The 20710-nt window shown below is 48.2% G+C and overlaps 1 protein-coding gene across 1 annotated transcript in view; it reads right to left on the bottom strand.

Moving 5' to 3' along the window:
- Positions 1 to 20359, bottom strand: part of LOC119435998 (CD109 antigen-like) — a 110961-nt gene extending 90602 nt beyond the window's left edge. Inside the window, exon 1 of the mRNA XM_037702716.2 lies at positions 19893 to 20359. Coding sequence (XP_037558644.1) covers positions 19893 to 20020 — 128 coding nt within the window. The 5' untranslated portion in view covers positions 20021 to 20359. The remainder of the gene's footprint in view (positions 1 to 19892) is intronic.
- Positions 20360 to 20710: the final 351 nt, after the last annotated feature.

Genomic DNA, 20710 nt, shown 5'->3' with positions numbered 1-20710 from the left:
CAAGTCGGTTTTTAACACTGACTGCTATGCTACGCACGTGATAAACCTGTATTTTGTTTAAATATACCGGTTAGATGATAGAAGCAGGACATCACTGGCTGCCTCTGACGCCCTTATATAGAGCAGACAAATACTACACCCAAGAGGGCACATCGGTGGACAGCCGTAATGCTTTAGGTCTACTGCAGTCCCTCGCACGTAACTATTGATTCTTCTATTTTGTTAATTGTCTTGTAGCTCGTAGTGTGCGTATGCATCTTCGGACCCCATTTTGCTAATCTGATTTATTCACTTTTAATACCTGTCCGTTTTCTCTTTTCCCTTCTCTTTTTATTCACGTTTCCAATTTAGCTCCACTAATTCCCGCTGCTCTGCCATCAGCCTTCTATTATTTTAAATATTTCTTTAACTCATCTTTAGTGTACGGACAATTGTTGCAGCGACATTGAACTAATCACAAACCTCAATCTGGCACAGGCAGCCGATGACATACGAGGGCCCAACCTCAAAAAACTTATGCAGTATGACAGGTCGACGAAGTGTGGAACCCATCTGACAGCGCGGCCGTTCGGAAAAGCTGTTACGTCGCTACTTCCGTCCTTACAGGATTGTAAGGCGTCTCAGCAAAGTTGCCTACGAGGTTCTTCCGGATGGCACCTTAAGACGCTCCCGTCGTGTTTCCTGACTTTTCCAACGTTGTGAAACAACATCAATTGCGCCTCTTCATTTTTGTGTGTGTGTGTACGTGCGTGTGTGCGTGCATGCGTGCGTGCGTTATTCCGCTTTACGACCCTTTCTTTCGATTTTTAATAAACATTTTATTATTTCTTTTTTTGCTCTCCTTATACATGATTGAGACGATGGTTATTTGGGAAAGGGAGTAATGCCACATGCCATCAGGTCTGATTGTCCGCACATGATCCACATGCCTTCTGCGCTGATTCTTCCGCGCTCTTCTCAATGACTATTCCAAATTTATTATCATTTGCAGCTTTGCAGTTCGGCCACAACACAGGGCAATTTGCAATGCACTTGACAAATTTATAGAAGCACCAAGCGGGATACGTTGCTAGCGGTTCTATCTCTCTACTGAGAGTTTGTCACATATTCTTTCAATCACTATTTTTTTAAAGTTTGCTATATTTTCTCAGTATATAAGTAGGCTTATTATATTTTTTTCTGTTTTCATTTCAGATTATTTCATTTAATGTCTCATTTGTTTACCTCATTTAATTTCTCACTTATGTGGCCAATCCCCCTCGTGGGTATAGTGCCATATCGGAAAAGACTCAACATCAACGACGTCGACTCTGAGCTGTCTCCTTGTACTTACTTCGCCCGCGACAATATTGCAAGATATAGATCGTGTTAAAACTTCGAAACCCCCAACAAGGGGCCGAAATTCATCAAGTTATTATTCTTCTATTATTCGCTCCTCCTTGTACGGTTCGCTTCTTTCAAAATTCATAATTTCCCGTAATTCTGGGCACAACTTATGGGTCTACTCGATCCTCGCTGGGTTAAGCTAATGAAAAATAAATACCAAAAACTCTCTATTTTAGTTTAATTCAAGCATATATCTGTTTCTTGTTATTATTTCTATCTTTTTCTTATACCACCGTTAATTTATCTATTACTTAGCTGCAACCAACTTTAGGTTCGGACGTCCTTTTGACGCGAAAATATGAAGCTGCTAAAAGTTGGAAAATTTATATAAAAAGGCGACTTATATTGAATATAAGAAGTTGTATATTCAAAACGAGCTTTCCTGATTCTCGTTCTAGAATAAGGAAGTATAGTTATGCGTGATCTGCTGAACTTCTGAAGATACGGAAATCCCGCCTCTGCTTTTGTCAACTGCCGAATATCAAAAAAAAAAAAAAAAAAAAAAGACAGCACCCAGCCTAGCAAAGACGTGATTGTTCTCTAGCTCGTAATATTAGTTCTGAGCAGTAAATTGATACTTCCTCTTTAATATTTGCCTTTGCTCATGATTTGACCCATTTGAATATATTTTTCTGTGAAAGTGGCTCAGCAGTTTTTCAGGTTTTCAATTTTATTCTGTATTGCTTTTTTTATTGTTCTGTCGTTGTCATAAAAAAGTTGTGCGAATATCATCTTTGCTTGATGAAGTTGAGGGTCTGACGAAGTCTCGTCTGGTCGGGAAGAATCATAGCAAGAACAGCACACAGACGCCGACCAAGGTGGATATTTTTTTTTTAAACTGACGTTTCGGGTCCCACACGGGAGCCTATAGTTCACAATGAACCAGGCTCCCGTGTGGGGACCGAAACGTAACTTAGAAAAAAAAATTCACCTTGGTCGGCGTCTGTTTCCCGTTCTTGCCATCGTCGTTACTTTTTTATTTTTTTAATCGGCTTCGTCTGTTGTTTTTAGGCACGGGTAAAGTATTTTTGTTTTTGCTCCGGAAATTCTCTAGAAATCGCGTGAAATCATGCCAGACAACGTCAACAAATCCGCAACGAAGAAAACGATAGCACACAGCCGCTCAGCGCGGTGTCTGTGAGCGCAAGGACGATTTATGGGGACGTGTGGGCTCATATGAGAAAGGAAGCGTGTCAACCAGGCGTGTTGCAGCGCATTCCATCCATCAAACCCGGGCAGAACAAAAGCCGACAAACGTGGGAGCCAGCGAGACGAAACGGCTCCCCTGACAGACCACGATTACAGCTTCGCAACACGCAAACAAGCGTCGCAGACAGCGGAGGTCCATGCTTCGCTGGTGCCACAGACTTGCCTCAGTTTAGTTGTATACAACTTGCTTTCTCGTTACACGTGCGCAGACATCTGCTTCGGAGAATGCGCGTGTTGGCTGATCGGGAAGGCACATTCACAACATGCAATCGGCTTGTAAACCGAACAGGTCATGTGTTATTGTCAAGCGGTGCAAAACAGGTCACAGTGGCCGTGTGCGGACACAGTAGTGCAGCACTGAAGTGGTAATTCTGAGCCTCGGTATAATGAGAGCAATCGTCTGAGGTTAAGGATGGGAATGGGAGGCAACTGTCAATGCATTAAGCGCACGCAGTATAAGCAAACCACGAAGACCTGGCTAAACGAAAACAATAATGCGCAACATGCCTACAGCGGTTATATTAAACCTTGGTGCTCGTGCGACGGGCTTCGCCTGCTAGAAAGCTGCTTTTTTAGCATTACTACTGCTATCAAAAAGTATTTACCTAGCGACGTCTAAGCAAAAGTCAAACGTCACAACGATAAGGGGGAACTGTTACGTGCATTATGACTCGATCTATGCCACGAAGGCGCAGGTGTTTATTTGGTGACCGGTGCGTATCACAGAGCTTCCCGGCTTCCTTTAACCCCATCTACCTTCGTCACCGGCTACGACCCCACTGTTCGTTCATTGCAGAGGTAAGCACAACAGTAATATATATACAGGGTGTCCCAACTATCATGCACCAAGATTTAAAAATATGCAAATGCCACGTAGCTGGACAGAACCACGGTAATGCTGTTTGCCGTCGCTTGGAGATACTCGGAGTGTTTTTTGCATTTCGCCTAATTAGATAATTAATCGTAATTAAATAATCAACTTCTCAAATATTGGAATTAGTTGAAAAGTGTCGATGAGAGAATTGTAGATCAACATGAGAAACTACCGATACAGCTTTCTGGTGCTCAATAAGGGCTACATAAAAGTGTTTTTCCGAGTGTGAAAGGTGCCCGCGAAAACGCGCAAGCTGCCTCGAGCGTCCAGTCGCACGGCAGTCTTGCGTGTATTCGCGGGTTTCTTTATATATATATATATATATATATATATATATATATATATATATATATATAATGGGCAACACAATGTTTTGCGAATCTGTGCATCTCCTCGGAATTGGATGGTTAAAGCTGCCGCACCAGCGTCGCTCGCATCACCAAAGGCTCATTAACACTAGGCCGACACGATAGCGATTCTGGTCTGCTGAGTGTTGGCGACAGCAATTTACAGGACTGAAAACGATGTGGCTAACGGTTTCAAGGAAGGTCAGCGCTGTCGCCAACAGTCGGCAGACCAAGATCGGTGTCATGTCGGCCTAGTGTGAATGAGCCTTAAACGTTTGCGACATAAAGGGGAGACCAGAGAGAGCAAAATATAAAACCTAGATCCCAAGAATGGCGAACCAAAGACGAACCTGGTTGGCTACCCGTATACGCAACGCGAAGTGAAAGCTGGCCAAGGCGGAAGTGGGTGGGAAGAAGCAAGGAAAAAGTCGCAGGTGACTCAAGCGCATACCAGCAAGAGCAGCAACGGCGCGCCTCCAAGCGTGTAAAATATGGCAGCTATTTATGCTGAGTTCAGCGCACCAGTTCCCTCTTTCGAACGCTTTTGCTTGGAGAGGGAGCAACTGTGCGGTATCCTTTCACCACGTCGGTGCAAGCCGAGTGGGTGACCCAAGTCGAGTATGACCGCCATCGCCGTCGATAGATAGGGCGGGCGCCGCATTTGCCTCGTGGCGGTATTGAACAGTCGTCTGTTTTGCGCGCCGGTCGCGTAGCGACGTCCGTCCTCTCCCCGTCGGCCACTTGCCGACCAGCATGCAGATGACGGCAACGGGCGCGGCGACGTCGTGGGGAAGAACGGTCGGCAGGAGGCCAGCTGCTTTGAACGCACAAGGATAACGGACAAACTGCGCTGCAGCATGCGACGGCCCATGTGGGTCCGCCGTGCCCAATGTGGGCGGTTCTCGGCAGCAGATAATCCACACAAGAGATCTCGTCGAGGCGCAAACCCGAGAGGATGGCATCATGCTTGAACTCCATCCGTGCAAGTGCGAAACGAATGCAGACAGGGAGTTTATTGGAGCCGCTGATGTAGGTGCCAGCGCCACGCGGGTGAACAGGAGCTCGTCACAAGGAAGGCACGCAAAGAAGGCGTACAGAGCGGAAGCATCGCATAACCAAAACACAGTTCGGTGGCTCGAAACGCATGGCCACAGTGTCGAAGCGAAACTTTTTTTCGTTGCCGTTTTCGTTCCGGATCACCGATAACGGTTCAGTTCCGGTTCAACTCTGGAGCGAACAAACAACGGCTCAAACCGGTTCGAACCAGTTCAGTTTCATTTGCATGCATAGCCAAAGAATAATTACTGGGAAACAGCACAAATTTAATTTTTACGAAAGCTCGACGCTGCTGCTAACGTGCCCTGAAAGATTACGCCTATTGATTTTTTTTTTCTTCAGGCCACACTTAGTTACAAAGTGATTAAGACGATCCGATACCAATGCTGGAATCTGTGAAACGACGCTTTTTTGAGAAAGAGAGAGAGAGAATATACCAAGGAAACGTTGAGCACCCTCTAACCTGCTACTCTGCTCAGGGGGAAAGGGAAGAGCAGAAAAATAGAGGACTGAGGAGTTATGCTCAGGACAGACAGTATAGGATACAATTGCATACACGTTCGTGTTTGAAGGGCCCGTTCCCAGCCGTTAATGTTGACCCGTGTTACTAAATATTCTAACAGAGCCTTGATGGCTCGCTTCATTGATACGTCCGGTCAGTGGCCCAGTAACGATTTTTCACTGGACGGCCCGTCGTCAATTGGCGCTAACGAAGAGATCAATGCCTGCCGTTCAAAGCCACACTGGGGACAATTAACATATATGCTCCACAGTCTCAGGTACACTGCACGCATCACAGTCTGGCAAGACCCGCCGCGGTGACTTAGCGGCTATGGTGTTTCGCTGCTAAGCACGAGGTCGCGGGATCAAATCCCGGCCGCGGCGGCCGCATTTCGATGGGGGCGAAATGCAGAAACGTCCGTTTCCCGTGCATTGGGGGCGCGTTAAAGGTCTGCCCCCTGACGCACTACGCTGAAAACCTTTCTAACGGTGCTGCTACTTTTTAAATCAGGGCAAGATTGGGTGTATTTACAAATGAGGAAGCGCAGTTGAGCCCAAAGTGCAGTGCATGGACAAACTGATCCAGAAAAGGTGGCCTACCTGAACCGAAAACCGTTCCCTTTTTAAAAAGGTTTTGCTTCGGAGTGAAAAAAATCGTAACTTTCCGGTTCAATTCTGGTACGTGCAAAAATAATTGTTTTATTCCGGTTTTCGGTTCGTTTCCTGTTCGATACCCTGCACATGACGTCTTTTTTTTTTTTTTTTTTTTTTTTTTTTTTTGCCACAAGATTCTGTCAGACTAACACGACTTCCGAAGCTCGGCGCTTACTTGCGACGTTGCGTGGTCGGTATGGGAACGCAGTTCCCACTCATGTACAATTTTGCTCCACATGTCTTCGTCTCAACTGTAGAGGAAGGGAAAGAGAAATAGGAGACGATGCCAACAGTGACTGAAAGCACAATAAGTCCTAAACGTAGTAAACTTACAAGGTAAAAAAAAATTCAGAAAACGTGGGGAAAATGTGAAAAGACGCAACGCAGACGTCTTGCCTGCTGCGGAGGACAGCTAAGACAAAGAACTTCACATTTGTAGAACTTGAAAATCCGGATAAGTAAACGCGCAATAACTGCGGGAATTATTTTCTTAAGCTGGCTAGTTTGATTCCTCACCGACGGAAAGAAGTGAAAGGAATAGATGCGAGAAATGCGGGATGTGACTCGTAAACGTGTGAACATGCACTTAGTCCACCTTGTCCAAGTAGAAAACCAAAGCGTCTGTGCTCGAGCACATCCTCTGCTTGACCACATTGCTGTATAGCTTCCCTTTTATTAAGATAATGTGGAAAATGACACTTAATAATGAGGAGTGGATCAGTTGTGCTGTTATTAAATTTTAATATTTTGTGGATGCAAATATAATATACTTAAAGTTTCCCGCTACTAAGCAGCAAACCCTGCTCTGCAAAGAGCTATACTTCAACGTAAGCAAACTACATTTGCAGCCACATGGATTTCGAATACGCCTGCGGCAAAATATATACGCCGCGGCAAAAGCTGATGTCAGCGCTCTTGCACTGTATTTCCAGACAGACGGCTTTGCGTTCGCTCCTAGAGCGTGCCAGAGATGCGTGACCGTCAAACGCGACGTAAAAGGCAAGTTGCCGCGTGTGTCCTGAAGGACACGTCTTGAGAGGCGCTCTCGCTCTTTACAGCGCATTAGGAGTCATCTGCAAGCAAATTACACGGTTGCTTTCGCCTTTTTCAACACGTACTTGCTTGCAAGTTTGCCTGTTTTCTTTTATGACTACTTGCTGAGCTTAGCATGACGCTAAAAAGGTGGCTACAACGTACACAAAAAACGAAGAAAAGCGAGAATCCCTGCTTCCGTTGGCTCTCAGCACGTAACACTTGACGAATGAAACGGGGCGGACGGCTGTTTCCTGCATGAGTGAACATGGCAGCTCGCAAGAGCAGCAGTCTTCACGGTACCTGCATAATCGCGGTCTGTGGTCTCTACAGCTTTCTAGACGGCGCAGAAAATTCGTCGCCATATGCGCTAAGGATAAAACACACAGCATCTGGACACCCTTCTCTTAATCGTAACGACGTCTGAGTTAAACTGATTATTTCTAAAGCTCTCCTAGGACTGTTATAAAATGTGGATAAAATACCTTGGCCTCTGTTTAATTCGATGCCGATTACTTTATTATTATTATTATTATTATTATTATATTATTATTATTATTATTATTATATTATTATTATTATTATTATATTATTATTATTATTATTATTATTATTTTAATGTTTGTTTCGTGTATCTCATACTGTTTTGTCAACCATCCTTGTACTTTCTTTACATTGTGTTGCGTCATAGGTTTTAAGTTCACCATTACTAAGGCTTCATATAGCTGTTCCTGGGCACTGGAACAAACATCTGATTGATTGGTTGATTGATTGATTGATATATGTGCGTTGAGGTAGAGATTGACAGACTTTCCCGTTTTTAATTAGAACTGCACATCCTGTGGGCTTTTTTTTTTTTATTAATTTGCGCAACGTAATGTTGTATGCAGAACAATAATGTTGAAAAATATTTTCATGGAGACGTCAAGAACGTGGTGGGATGATTGCAGCATGTAAAAAAGTATATTAAAAACAGGTAAGATGTTTAAAGACATTTTTGGTTTTACACAACAGCAAGTGCCTATGTGCAAAATCGTGTAAACGCGAACCGCGGATCTCAAACCTAACTGGTGGTTGAAAGATTGCTGTAGCTTTGATTTATAACGGAACTGCCGGGGACGTTCGCTGTCGGTCGTTTTCTATACGGTATAGAGTTGAAAGCGCTGCAAAGGCACCCTTGCATTCCTGGCTAAGTCGTCCATTAAAGCGCCATTCAGGAAGGAGAGAAATGTAAAACAACGCAAGTTGCTAGTGCAGCTGTGTAGCTTATTACAACGAGAAATATGCCACCGATCGCGTTTTCTTTCTCTTTTTTTTTTATTTCTTTTTGAGCGCGTCTTCCAGGAAGCGCCCACTCCGAGGCGGCAGAAATGGCGATACGAAAGGGCAGGCCGGTTGGCTAACAATTCATGTGTAGTTACAGCGGCCATTTACACGCCACCGAGGGAAGAAAGAACCAAGTTTAGTCATCTCATCTTCGAAAGGGCCCACTCGACGAGCCGACCTTGCCCCCGACGAGTGGGCCTCGCAGCCGACATGCAAGAGCACTCTCGTGCAGCGAAGCTCAATCCCAATTTCTCGCGCCACAAAGCAGCCGCCTCCGGAAGCCTTTTCGCATCACCGCATCAGCGCTATACACCGCATCGCAGCTGCATGCAGTCGGCTACGGGGCCCTCGCGCGGCCATGCCGCTTCGCTCCAGCGCGAGCGGGTGCAGCGGCAGAAACCCGACGCTGCTGGCTGGACAGCACTCCGGTGTTGGCGACATAGCATGAGCCCAGCAACACGTTGCGTCGAAAGTTACAGCACACGCGCGCACCTCCGCATATATACCATCACTCGGACTGGACTGCCCGAGTTGCTTTTCAGTTTTGAGTTTGCTTCCTGATGGCGGCCTTCTGTGTTCTCGCTTGCCTCTAACTATACTATGTCAACTTTCTATTTTTATGCAGAACGGTGGTATGACTTTGCCTCCCCAACAACATCTTTTCAAAAGCCTTTAATTGAACCTTGGTGGTTTCTCGCACGGATTCGAATTGTGACGATGATTTTATCAAGTTTGCTGCAGAAAGATTTGAATCGCCTAGTTCCTTTCATGTAGCCTATATTCAAACTGACTTTAGTCGTCCTGAAGTGGCTCATCAGGCATGGCTTATGGGTTCAGTTATGTTGACTGTGAAGCCAAATAATGCCCATCGTCTTTCTTTTTTCGTTTTTATTCTCCCCCCTCTCTCTCTCTCTCTCTCTCTCTTTTTTTTTTTTCATGTCGCTACCATTCCATGAATTCAACTTGGTAAGACTACAGTAGGATTGGTAAGACTACAGTAGGATTGGTAAGACTACAGTAGGATTGGTAAGACTACAGACTACACTCGGGACTTAAGCCGTTGGACGTGCTGTGTATATGATGTAGCATTTATTACGCTCATACGTGTCATATATGCACGAGGATCATTTATAAAGCTCATGCTGTTATCATGAAGGCACACAGATCAAGTGTTGGGTGCAAAGCTGTACTACTATACCTGCACCTTCGCCATCCGAAGTCTCGCGCTTCTTCCACCGGTGGATGAGCGAGATACATTTTTTCTACTACTCCATTATGGGTGTTCAGGAATCATTTTACTTTCAGAAACAGGCCCCCATATTACACTGGAAACAATTTATGCACAGGTATTTGCCTCTCTTAGAGGAAAAAGACAGATACCACGAATTAATATTATCCGGAGAAAATGGGAAATGAGGAAAATATCTAAACCAAAGAGACCGGGTGTGCCACGTCTCTTGTGCAGAACGAACGAGTGCATGGTTGTGAAGCAGAAGAGATGTTTGCCTGCCCCCACACCAAGGTCTTTTTTTTTCTTTAATTTTTAGCACGTGGATAGCAGGTCAAAAATAAAACGGTCGGAAGCAAACAGCGCTTTAATGCCTGAAAATGAACTATGCTCCACTTCTTTTTATTTTACCCCTCATAATTTTCTTATAAGAACAAATATTTTCGTCCAACCAGTTCGCATTTAGCGCCATAATATGCCAGGAAACCGCAGCGAATGTGCCTGGTCACTCGCAGTTTCCTTCATACAGCGACGCCGTCAATCTTGGGCTTCTTCGGAAGCCTTCGCATGATCACAGCGGGGCACCCAAATCTAGAGGCAGGGCGGTGAGATAAGCCCCACTTTTGTTCTCGCACCGTTTCGATATTTCGCCGGTTGCTTCCGCCCGGACATCCCTCGGCGGCATCGCTTCACTTTCGAAGCCACTATGCGGTGCTCTGTCGGCTGGTACACAGCATTCGCTGCTTGCCTGGTGAGCAGAAACTATAGAACCATGTGCGTTTGCGTTGCAGAGCCCGTCATGTGACTACAATCATAATTCGCAGGCTCTCCCAACATTCTCAACTGGACGGTGGGCATGATACGACAATGCCACCCGTCGCGCTGGCTCAGTGGCTATGGCATTCTGCTGCTGAACACTAAATCGCGGTTTCGATTCCCAGCTGTGGCGGCCACGTGGTGATGGGGGCACGAAATGTAGAAACCTCTCGTGAAGTCCCACTTAAGTTCCAGTCTAGAACCCTAGGTTGCTAAATTAACCCGGAGCTCTCCACTACGGCGTCTCTCGTGTAGCCCCTCTGTAGCTTTGAGAGGCGAAAACCTGTAGGCTGTAGAAATGTGCCAAAGCTCACAGAGGAACGAAGAAGGTTTCAACGCTGCTACTTCGAGATTTTAACGCTATTGTCGCCGCCATTTGTTTCAACATGGAGGGAAAGAGAGAAGGCAGGGGATGTTAAACATTGTGCCCACAGAACATTCGTTCCCATAGTGACGCTAATAATAATCAGGGATACGTCAGCAACAAGGCCAAGCACGAGACGCTGGCCTTGATTGATTGATCGATTCTATCCTACCAAAGCAATTAACACAATGAAAGATGCTATATCTGAGGGCACTGCATTAATTTTGAGCCCCCGCGTCATGACGATGACGATGATGTGTTCCATAGACGCGCACCTAAATATAAGTACACGAGCTTGTTTGCATTCCGCTCCCATCGGAATGTGGCCGCCGCGGGTGGGGATCGAAGTCGCAACCCCGTGCTCAGCAGTAGAGCGCCGAAGTCACTGAGCAGCCGCGGCGTGTGTGTGTGACCGAGTGAAGAGCCCGCGGGGTGCGCCAGGTGAGGCCGCGGGAGTGAGACGCGATGACAGATCTCGAGTTCCGCTCGACGGCGGCGACACGCCACTTCGGAAGGCGGCCGGCAATTACCGCCGCCGCATACTCCGCGGGCGGTCGCGCGGAACAGGCCAGGAACACCGACGACACCGAGACCGTTTAAAACAGCAGCAAGCGGCGGTTGCTGCCTTGGCGTTGAAACGGCCTCCTCTCCGCACGCGTGTCACGGCTCATATGGCACCGCCACATGCTGGAAACAAACACACCGCGTTCTCTTTACCCAGTTGGCCTATAACTGTTGTACTGTCCGCAGCTCACGGAAATCCGCGAATTTCCTTTTCCCGCCTTATAATCCTACAACGGACGCGTCCTGCAATATACGCAATCGCGTAACGGTACGCGACCCACATTTCGCAGACAATGTTAAGACATAATTGGTGCGCATTGATCGCTGATTGTTTTTTGGCACTAAAGAGCGCGGTTTGTGTGAGGAGGTCTCGCCGAATACGCGCATAAACATACCATATAAGCCTACAAAAAACACCAACCGTTAGTAAGGCGACGATGATGCCTGACAGGCCAAATATCCCCAGCTTTCTAATCCTGTTCAGTAACCGCCGATGAGTGACGCGCTTTTGAACCGGTGGGTCGTTTCCGCGACAGAGGTTGCTCACACGCAACGCTGTACTCGTTGCGTGTGAGGTTGGGGCTCTCTTCGCGCCCTCTGTGGTGCCATGACATCCCTGGCAGTGAAGAGGACGATTGAGCTAGCTGAATAAATTGATCAAATAGCTACAAATACTCATAACACTAAAATAGAAAGGCGCTCTAAATGTTACATCTGGTCTACGTCTGAGGTCTCGAACCTGTGTGAAAACTGCCAATTAGACAGTTTAAGAATGGTTTGACCTAACTCACAAACATGGCACGCGTTTCGGAAGGGGCATCTCCGATTTCGCAAAAGGAAATAGGTCACATTCACGTTATCAGTAACGCGAACCAGAAATCTGCAGAGTATAACCAACCTCTACACATACATTGCCTTAGGAGAACTCTTTGAACAAGTAGGTGCGTGTTAGCGAAGCATGCAACGCCGTTCCAAGAAGGTCACATTCACAGTCGCAGTGATGTGAGGGGGATAGCGCCGAAGGATAAGGCAAAGAGTATGGAGTGGAGAGGAAGAAGAAAGAAACACGTGTTGAGAGAGAACACGTTTTCAGGCCGGGGGACACGCTCTAACCGCCAGCTCACGATGGCAACCTGCGCGCGGCGTGCTCCGGGATGCACCGGGGCCCGGTAAGTGACACGAGCAACATGCACCGCCGCATATCGAAGAAGAAATTAAAATAAACCGCCGCCGAATTAGCCACAGCCCAGCTGCTGCCCACTCTTCGAGCTACGAGGCTCAAGAAGCACAAAAGCACAAATGCTGTCTCTTTGCAGGCTCAGCTTGGCCCCGCTCTCTCGCGTACGCCCGCCGCGAGGCGGTCCTCACACCGAGGCAGTCACTGCCTGTCGTTGCAGATTTCTTGCCATGCGAACGAACGCGCCCATGCGCTTAGGAACACAATCACATTCGCACGTTGCCATGATGTCGCAGTATGTCGCGGCTCCTCTAAAGCCCGGTGGGAACGCCGGTGCTCTATCGCAGCCGCAGGGCGATGCGCTTCTGTTGTACGTTTCTCATTACGAATTCTACAGACTCGATAAGCAAGCTTTACTGCAGAAGGTGCCCACATATTTGTTCCGTACATGCCTCTATTAGGTGCCTCGCTTCTCTGATCCAAAAATGCATGCGCTGTCGCAATGCTCCTTGAAACACCAACGTAAGATGACCTTCGTGACTAGGTTGACCGACCATTTACGCAATACAGTGCTCAAGCCTGTGCGCTGGTGCGCTCGAAAGCATGAACAAGTATTCAACAGAACCAGGGAACGTCAAACCTCACGCTACGTTCGCACAGTACCGTTCGTATTACCAGCAATCACTATGCTCAGACTCTGTCAGGCGATTTTTTATTATGGTCAAACCGTAATTTAAGTATAACCCTCTCGTTTACTCGGAAACTGCTCCTGCTAAGCCTCAGTCACCGCCAACTTCTTGCGAAGCAAGTGTATAGGAAGTAAAGCGCATATTTCAGTCGATTGTCGTTATCTTTTAATAACGTTGCATATCCGGATTAGTTCAATGCGTCCTATATCGAAAGCGTCATCAACTGCAGCTTCTACGTCCCAAACTCGCTAATCGTGAAGCACTTGTAGGCGATGTCAGGCAAGCTTTAGACGAGCTCCAATCGAATCATGCAGTGATCGCCGGTATTAGCCGTGCTCGCCGATCGCGCATGGTCTCACGGACTTCGCGCAGACTTGTAGATCTCCAAGTGCATAGTCAAACTGAGTCATTCGCGATTCATAAGATTACGGCAATGAAAGCTCAGCACTCAGCAATTGTCGAGCTGGGAATCGGACGCTATATAGACTCAATTATTCTGTGTACGGCGCTAAACCGAACGAGCCACGAGCTTGTCAGCGCCAGTGTAAGCTTGGGGGCGCTACTATAAGTTGACACAGAACGCCGGAGGGAGGGAGGAAGAATAAGTACTATAGATGTGAAAAAAGGAACTGATGATGGACCGAAAAGAGAAAGTCCAATCTACAACAACGAGGAAGAGGAGACGGGAGAAGGTTGGCTATGCGAACACAATGTACGTCATGGTTCGGTACGAGAAAGAGCCGAAAACTGCGGCGTGCAGCTGCACGTCGAATGCTTTCTTTTGAAATCTCTGTGCCCCGCCAGCTTGCTGCAGATGAGAATGCATGATTGAGATGAAAACAGAAAATAACAGATGTATATTAACCGTGTAACTACCTGAATTTCATGCTTGCACATGTTTGCACACCAGAGTACACGATAGTCGGTCTTTTCCTGTTTCTTTAGCTGCTGCCTATCAGGCACTAATGAAAACAACGCAGCTATACTGTATTTGTGCGGGTAGACACCGTGGTCGAAACGGTCGGCTGGACACCAAGACAGGACCATGCAATTGCGCCGAAACGTATAAATCGCTTCGAAGTTGGCCGAGGTCTTCCAGGTGCGCGTCCGGAAGAAACCAAACATGCTTCCGAACGAAGACTCGTGCCTTCACCTTGCCTTCATCTTTTTTTATATATATTATACGATACGCCAGTTTGTAGGGCGCCTGGAAATGTGTATCCCTGTCCGCTCGAAACAAACACCTGCTTATAGCGTTCCAGGATAAGTCCGCCTGGTCAAGCTAGGACCACCGGTATACCGTTAGAGTATCGTTTCGTACACGATAATCTCAGTCTTGAGGTCTGTGCAGAACCGCAGTGATCATCCCTCTCTGAATGCAAAAGCGGGATGGCGTCCGACGAAAAGGACCGCCTCCGAACCATGCCGTCCCGTCGCGCCCTCCGAAGGCGGCCAGCGTCTGCAGTGGCGCCCGGTAGCTTCGCAGGCGCTTCGAGCGGCGCTCTCGTTTCGAGCGGACGACGCCCGGCACAGACGCGCGGCGGGGTCGCAAGTGCACGTGCGCTACACCCGCCTTCCTTGCAAGACCCCGAAGCACCCTAAGGCGTGCATACGCGGTGCGACCCAAACAGAATGCCAGAGTTGAACTCCCCACTTTTAACTCATGCAAATTTGCCCCCTTTACGCTCGCCGGGTGGCATCCTTATTCCGGCATGATCGCACGGGTCTGGCGATGGGCGGTATTGACGTGAACTGCCACGACAGGCGACGGAAGCCATGTACTCGAGCCTGTCGAAAAATTGTGCGAATTGAGAATGATGAGCTCACAAATTTCCAACTGCATCTGGCAAGACTTTATTAACATGGATATATAGTAGGTGTCAGTAAAAACACGATTTAACCGACCCTGAGAAAGTGAAGTTGATGAAGAGCCATATATGATGGAGCCCAAGCAACGGTGTCAGGATCTGGGCATGTACACATATATTCTGGAACAATAGCGCTTTCGCGACTTCCAGGATATTACCAGGCGTTGTTAAAGTGCAATACTGTGATAGTAAATGAGGATGTATAAATATCCGTTTATATCCGCTGCAAATGTTTCTGAGTGATTCTGATGATGAATGCAGATTATGTAGTGCACCCGCCGCCACCAATATTATTTGATGGCACGCTCTATATGTTGAGAACGTTCGTCCGCATACATTAGCCAATGCGGCGACTCGAAGCGCCTGAAAAGTATACCGTGGTGTCCGTCCATTAAAGACAGACTAAGGGCATGCGGAATTGACGGTCACACCATGAAACTGATGAACCTGGTTATGGTGTACCATGCGGGCTCGCCGCAAGGGTGCCCGTCACCCACACACAGGTGTGCGTGTACGTATATGCACAGGATCATATGTTGATCAGGGTATACCGTACCGTAAGAGGATGCACCGTACGTAGACACGTTCCCTCCGGCCATCAGTCTGCAAAAGCAAGACTGATGGCCCCTGACATAACACATCTGTAGCCATGCTAGTAAAGGTACACAAGGTCGTGTTTGAAAATGTATGGAAAATAAGACTGAGCGTGCGAGAGAAAAGCCTGTTGGTATAGGCATAGGCCACGGCGACTCAGCAAATGTTATTTATATATGGGTTCTCATCAGGAAACAATGTGTCATCCTTTAGCCTAGAAAAGCTCACGAATGGCTCTAGGCAAGAATCCAAGAGTATAGTACTAGTAGTAGCAAAATATGTTTATTAAAAAAGAGATACTTCTTGAACCGGGATTCACGTATTCGCGGGAAGGAGGGAGCGTGAGGGACTGAGATGGTTCAGTTGGAGTGAGGTATATCTCAAAGCTAGGCTGGCAGCCTCGCCTATCAGATGAATTACAAGAGCAAATTGAGTGCGTTTTTGTACGGCGGAGTGGAGGACAGTTGGGTAGGAGCCACTCTTCGTACGAGTTGCGCTGGAATTGCTGAGGTCGGCTGGCTTCTCTGCGGCGTGATTGAAGGCCCTCGCATTGTCAAAGTATAGGTGCGCAATGAGAAGTGCGGTGCTGTTGAAGCACTTGGCGCAGGTTCTGAGAAGAAAGAGGACGGACACGATCGTTGGCTGTTGAATGCAAAGCTACCTGCTTACTTCGAGCTCGCCAGATCAAACCTCGGAGCTGAAAGAGGATTATGGTCGTAGAAAGCACCCGTGCTGCAAGTTTGAAGCTCTTTAGTGTGTCACTGCCGTCATGATTTTCTGCGAGAACATGTCCTCAAATTAGCATGTGCAGCATGTGCAGTGCACACGATCTCACAGCAATAGCACGTGCTGTTTCGTTAAATTGATAGTATGCACATGTTATGCATAGTATGCATAGTATGCACATGCACATAGTAGCCCATTACGGCAAGCCATTATTGAGGCGTAAAAGATGTGACTTCCGAAGTGCTGAGAAACCTTAGCAAATCTCCGCGACGTTATAGTGAGAACCTGACACCAATTTAGTATTCGAAACCATTAGCGCAGGCGTTAGCTGTTCTATGCAGGCAGTGAAAGATAGCACAAGTGACAAAGCGTCTTTGCTGTGCACAAAGTAAACAAAGCTGCTTTATGAGTCACAAATTTCAGTACAAAGGCCCTGCTTCCGCAAATATGTATTTAGGTTACAAAATATTCCGCTTAGTAAAGAGGAGAGGGGCTTTCTACCAAGTGGAAAATTAACTTTTGAAATAATCCCAATTCGCATCGGTGAAAAATTTTGAACGGTGCATCATGCAATGTATTAAGGCTGCTCTTACGTGCAACACACAACTTGATTTCTCTTTTCTCTTCTCGTTTTAGCAATTTCTTTTCTAATTGGTCCGGCATATAACGTGAGCGGGCTCCTTGCAGTTGGATGATATGAAAAGTACAGCGTATCACAATAATAAATTATCTCATTCACAAATTTTCACTGATTAGATTTGTAAGCAGTAATTCTATAGCCCAAGCATCAATCAAATTGAGGAGAGGCTCCGGCACGGGCTTTGTTATTTCAGAAGATGTACGGATCTGGAATGGCGTGGATCGCAAGTCAAACAGTGTACAGGCTTGAGGCGCAATTGCGATTAATTTTTTACGAAGTGGGGCGGCCTTTAAAAGTGAGCGCTAAAGTCTGAAATTAATATGCCATAAATTCAACAAATAAAATGTTAATTAATCATAATTTGGCATTCAGTCAGTTGATAATTGTGATTTGTCGTCAAAGAGATGTCCGCATGTCCGTGTAATCTAATTACACTATTTGCAACTGGCGTGATTATTACATTTCATTTTTCAGACAAAAGTGATAACAGGCTGCGTGTGTGTATTTTTAAGCGTAAGAAACTTTTGAAACTTCCTCCGTGGTCGACAGCGACAGAGCTTGACAGCCTATAAGTTCGAAGTGTGGGAGATTTGAGGTCGTTATAGGTAAGATGGTTTGAGCGCACCTAAACCTCAAACACTGAATGTTTAGTGAGGCCGACGAAGAAAGTGATTTCAGGTTGAGATGCGTCAAAGCTTTCGAAAGTTTGAATGCCCACTTATGCCTGTTATCAGACATATTATAGGAAAAGTTGAAATCGCCGTGTACCGGACTGGTGCATTTGATTCGCCAACCATCGTGTACCCCGTATGTACCATGATGCAGCTAACTTTGTTATTCTATCTTATTGACACACGTTTTCCGAACGAATCTTTTATATGAGCTTTTGTTGTGCAGTACACGTAGCATTAACATTTGAACACGCAAATAAGAGCCTCTACCTCTCGAGAGAAAGCAAAATTCCCATAAACTTCCAGCACTGCAGCGTATCGCGCGCCGTATTACTCCACTCAGAGGTCACAAACTGACAGTGGAGAGGCGTTGAACGAAGTTCAGAGTGGCTACGCCTGCCGTTCAACGCACGCGGGCATCGCTCTCCTTCAAAGCTGCAGTTGATAACAATGCATGCGTATTTCTCGCGCAGCGTGTGACTCTGCGTCGTCTGGTGTTCCGTTACCGACCGAGCGGCGTCAGTACACCTTGCAACTGTCAGCAGCAGCACAGCCGAGCCGCGAGGGGGGAGGGTGAAGGCGACGCGGCCCCTCCGGTCTCATTGTTCCGCGTCGTGCGGGAGGTGGTGCCACGGCGGTTCCGCGGCGCGCCGCGCGACCACCGCAGGCAGCGGGCGTGTCCCAGCGCCATTTGGCGCGAAAGCCGCTCGAGTTCAAAATAAGTCCCTAGTCGCGCGCACCGAAGGGACCTAGACTCGGCGTGACGATCGCAAAACGACTTCGGCCGCTTCTCCTCTCGTACAGGTGCCGACCGAGAAGCGGTTCCGCAGCAGTGAAACAGCGCAACGAGCGCAGGGGTCAGCGGTCAGCGAGGTCTGGCTAATGTGCGCCGCAGCGTCGTTGGGCGCCGACCGAAGAGAACGCTCAGGTAGCGCTGGCCAACGGTGGGCGAAGGGAGCAAGAAAGAAAGGCGTCGTTTTTCTCCACGGCGACACGCGTCCTTCGCAGATGGGATGAGTAAACGCGAAAGTAACGAACGGCCGAAGGAGCCGCCCATGAAATGCCGCGCGTCGCGGACGGACGGCCGCCGCTTCGCCGCCCGTTTCCTCAACGGATTCTCGTCGGGCGCGCCGCTGCGCTTTGGGCGCCCATTGTGACAGCGCTGACAGGTGTCCCTGCCGTTGTCTCCGCTGCACAGCTGCATTGGCATCCATTGTATGCGACACACTATACGCGTTCAAAATACGCGTGGCTTCGTTTCAGCGTGGCTTCGTTTGTGGAGATGAAGCATTATCTTAGTATGTCCTGGTTTCTTGGGCGTAATGAGTGCAATACAGAAACTACGCTGTGCCTTCTGAAAAAGTGGGTTTGTCGTCGGATTAATGGAACAAAATGAAGGCAGGGAGTACAAGCATGTCGAGAACAAGCTGGTATGAGTACCCACGCCTGCATGGAATTAGAAGGGTTGGATTATATACTTCGTGTCATTCACTAACTTCTCCAATTTCGCAATACAGTGCGGAAAATAAGCGCGTTCACTGGTTGCAGCATTGTGAGGCTGTATAAGGAGAAAGTTGTCTTCTTTACAGAACCCTTACATTACATCCGAATGGTTAGTTGAAACAAAGCGATATAAACAATTCGAAAACAATCTCCGCACGCTCTCACGCGCGAATGTCGTAGCATCAGCAGAAGCGTGTAACCTATAGAGCGTTCTTATTTCTGCTTCATCTGCACAGATTGTAAACACCTGCTCACATCCGGTGTACCTACGCGAGTACTTCAGTGGATGCATCATTAGCGTCATTGTTTGTAATAACAACCACTGTCTAGCCAGTCCGGAACTATTGCCAAATTCTCGAAAGCATTGAATCATTGATTTATGAATCTCTATCACAGCCGTAGCTCGCACCGTATACGCTAACACCACGTTCCCAGCACGCGGAGGTCCACGCCCCAAACTTAAGATAGCATCCCACGGCACTGTTGCTGAAGGATCGTTCGGTATCTGTCAGCAACAGTGCCAGTGTCGATGACCGAGTCACTAGCGAGTGCAGCTGTCACTCGAAACCCTTTCGGCGGGGACGCGTGATGGCATGCGACTCCGCGCCCACGGGCCCCGTGGCCGACCGCCGTAGATGCGCGGGGTGCCAGAGGGCGCGACACTTACGGTTCGATGCTGCTGAGCCCAAGTGTATCCACAAGCAGGTTGTCGGTGACTTCATTGCTGGTCAGGGCCGCGGATCCGAAACCCGACCAGACGCCACAGAGCCACAACCCGGCCAGGGCGGCTAGCATGGCGCACTGAGTAGCTCCCGGCGTCGCCGCGAGGTCGCAGCACCGAACGAAAGCGCTGCCTCGCGCGCGCGCGCGCGCTAGGCGTGCGCGTGTGCGGGCGTCTCGGGCAGCGGGCACTGGCCGCTGGTCAAGCTCGCGCGGGACACCGCCTCAGGCGCCGGGACCCATGGTGCGCGGTCGACTCGCTGCTGCTTGCACGGCCGGCTGAGCACACACGCGCACACACTCGCGCGCCGATCACGGCCTGCCAGGGCGGCCGGCCAAAGCGCGCATTTCGACGCGTCGCTGAGTCAGGTGCCTGGCGAGCTCGTAAGTTATTTTGAAACTGGCCAACGCCGAAGCGAAAAAACCTGTTGTGGTGCGCTCGGACCGCCGCGAGGACGCCGTGATGCGAGTGGGCAAAGAGAAAAACAAAAAGCGACGCCAAACCGGTTTGCTTCTTCTCTTTCTTTTGAGCGAGAGATCATTATCGAGCGGCGGCAGAGGCAGTGGAGTAAAGTGGAATTACGAGCGCACTTGTGACGTCACGATTTTTTGGGGTCGCCGCGGCGGCAGTCTTGCGTGTTGGCTTCCTCGTCAGTTCTTTGCCGGTGAGATGTTTTTGTTGACGCCGACGCCCACATTTTTGCGATGGGCGGCTTCGGCGCGCGCGGAACCGATCGGCTGCAGCTGCCGTCGCCGAGCTTCCCA

Source organism: Dermacentor silvarum, chromosome 1, assembly GCF_013339745.2.
Source record: "Dermacentor silvarum isolate Dsil-2018 chromosome 1, BIME_Dsil_1.4, whole genome shotgun sequence".
NCBI lineage: Eukaryota > Metazoa > Arthropoda > Arachnida > Ixodida > Ixodidae > Dermacentor > Dermacentor silvarum.
This window is presented reverse-complemented; position numbering and strand designations above follow the sequence as displayed.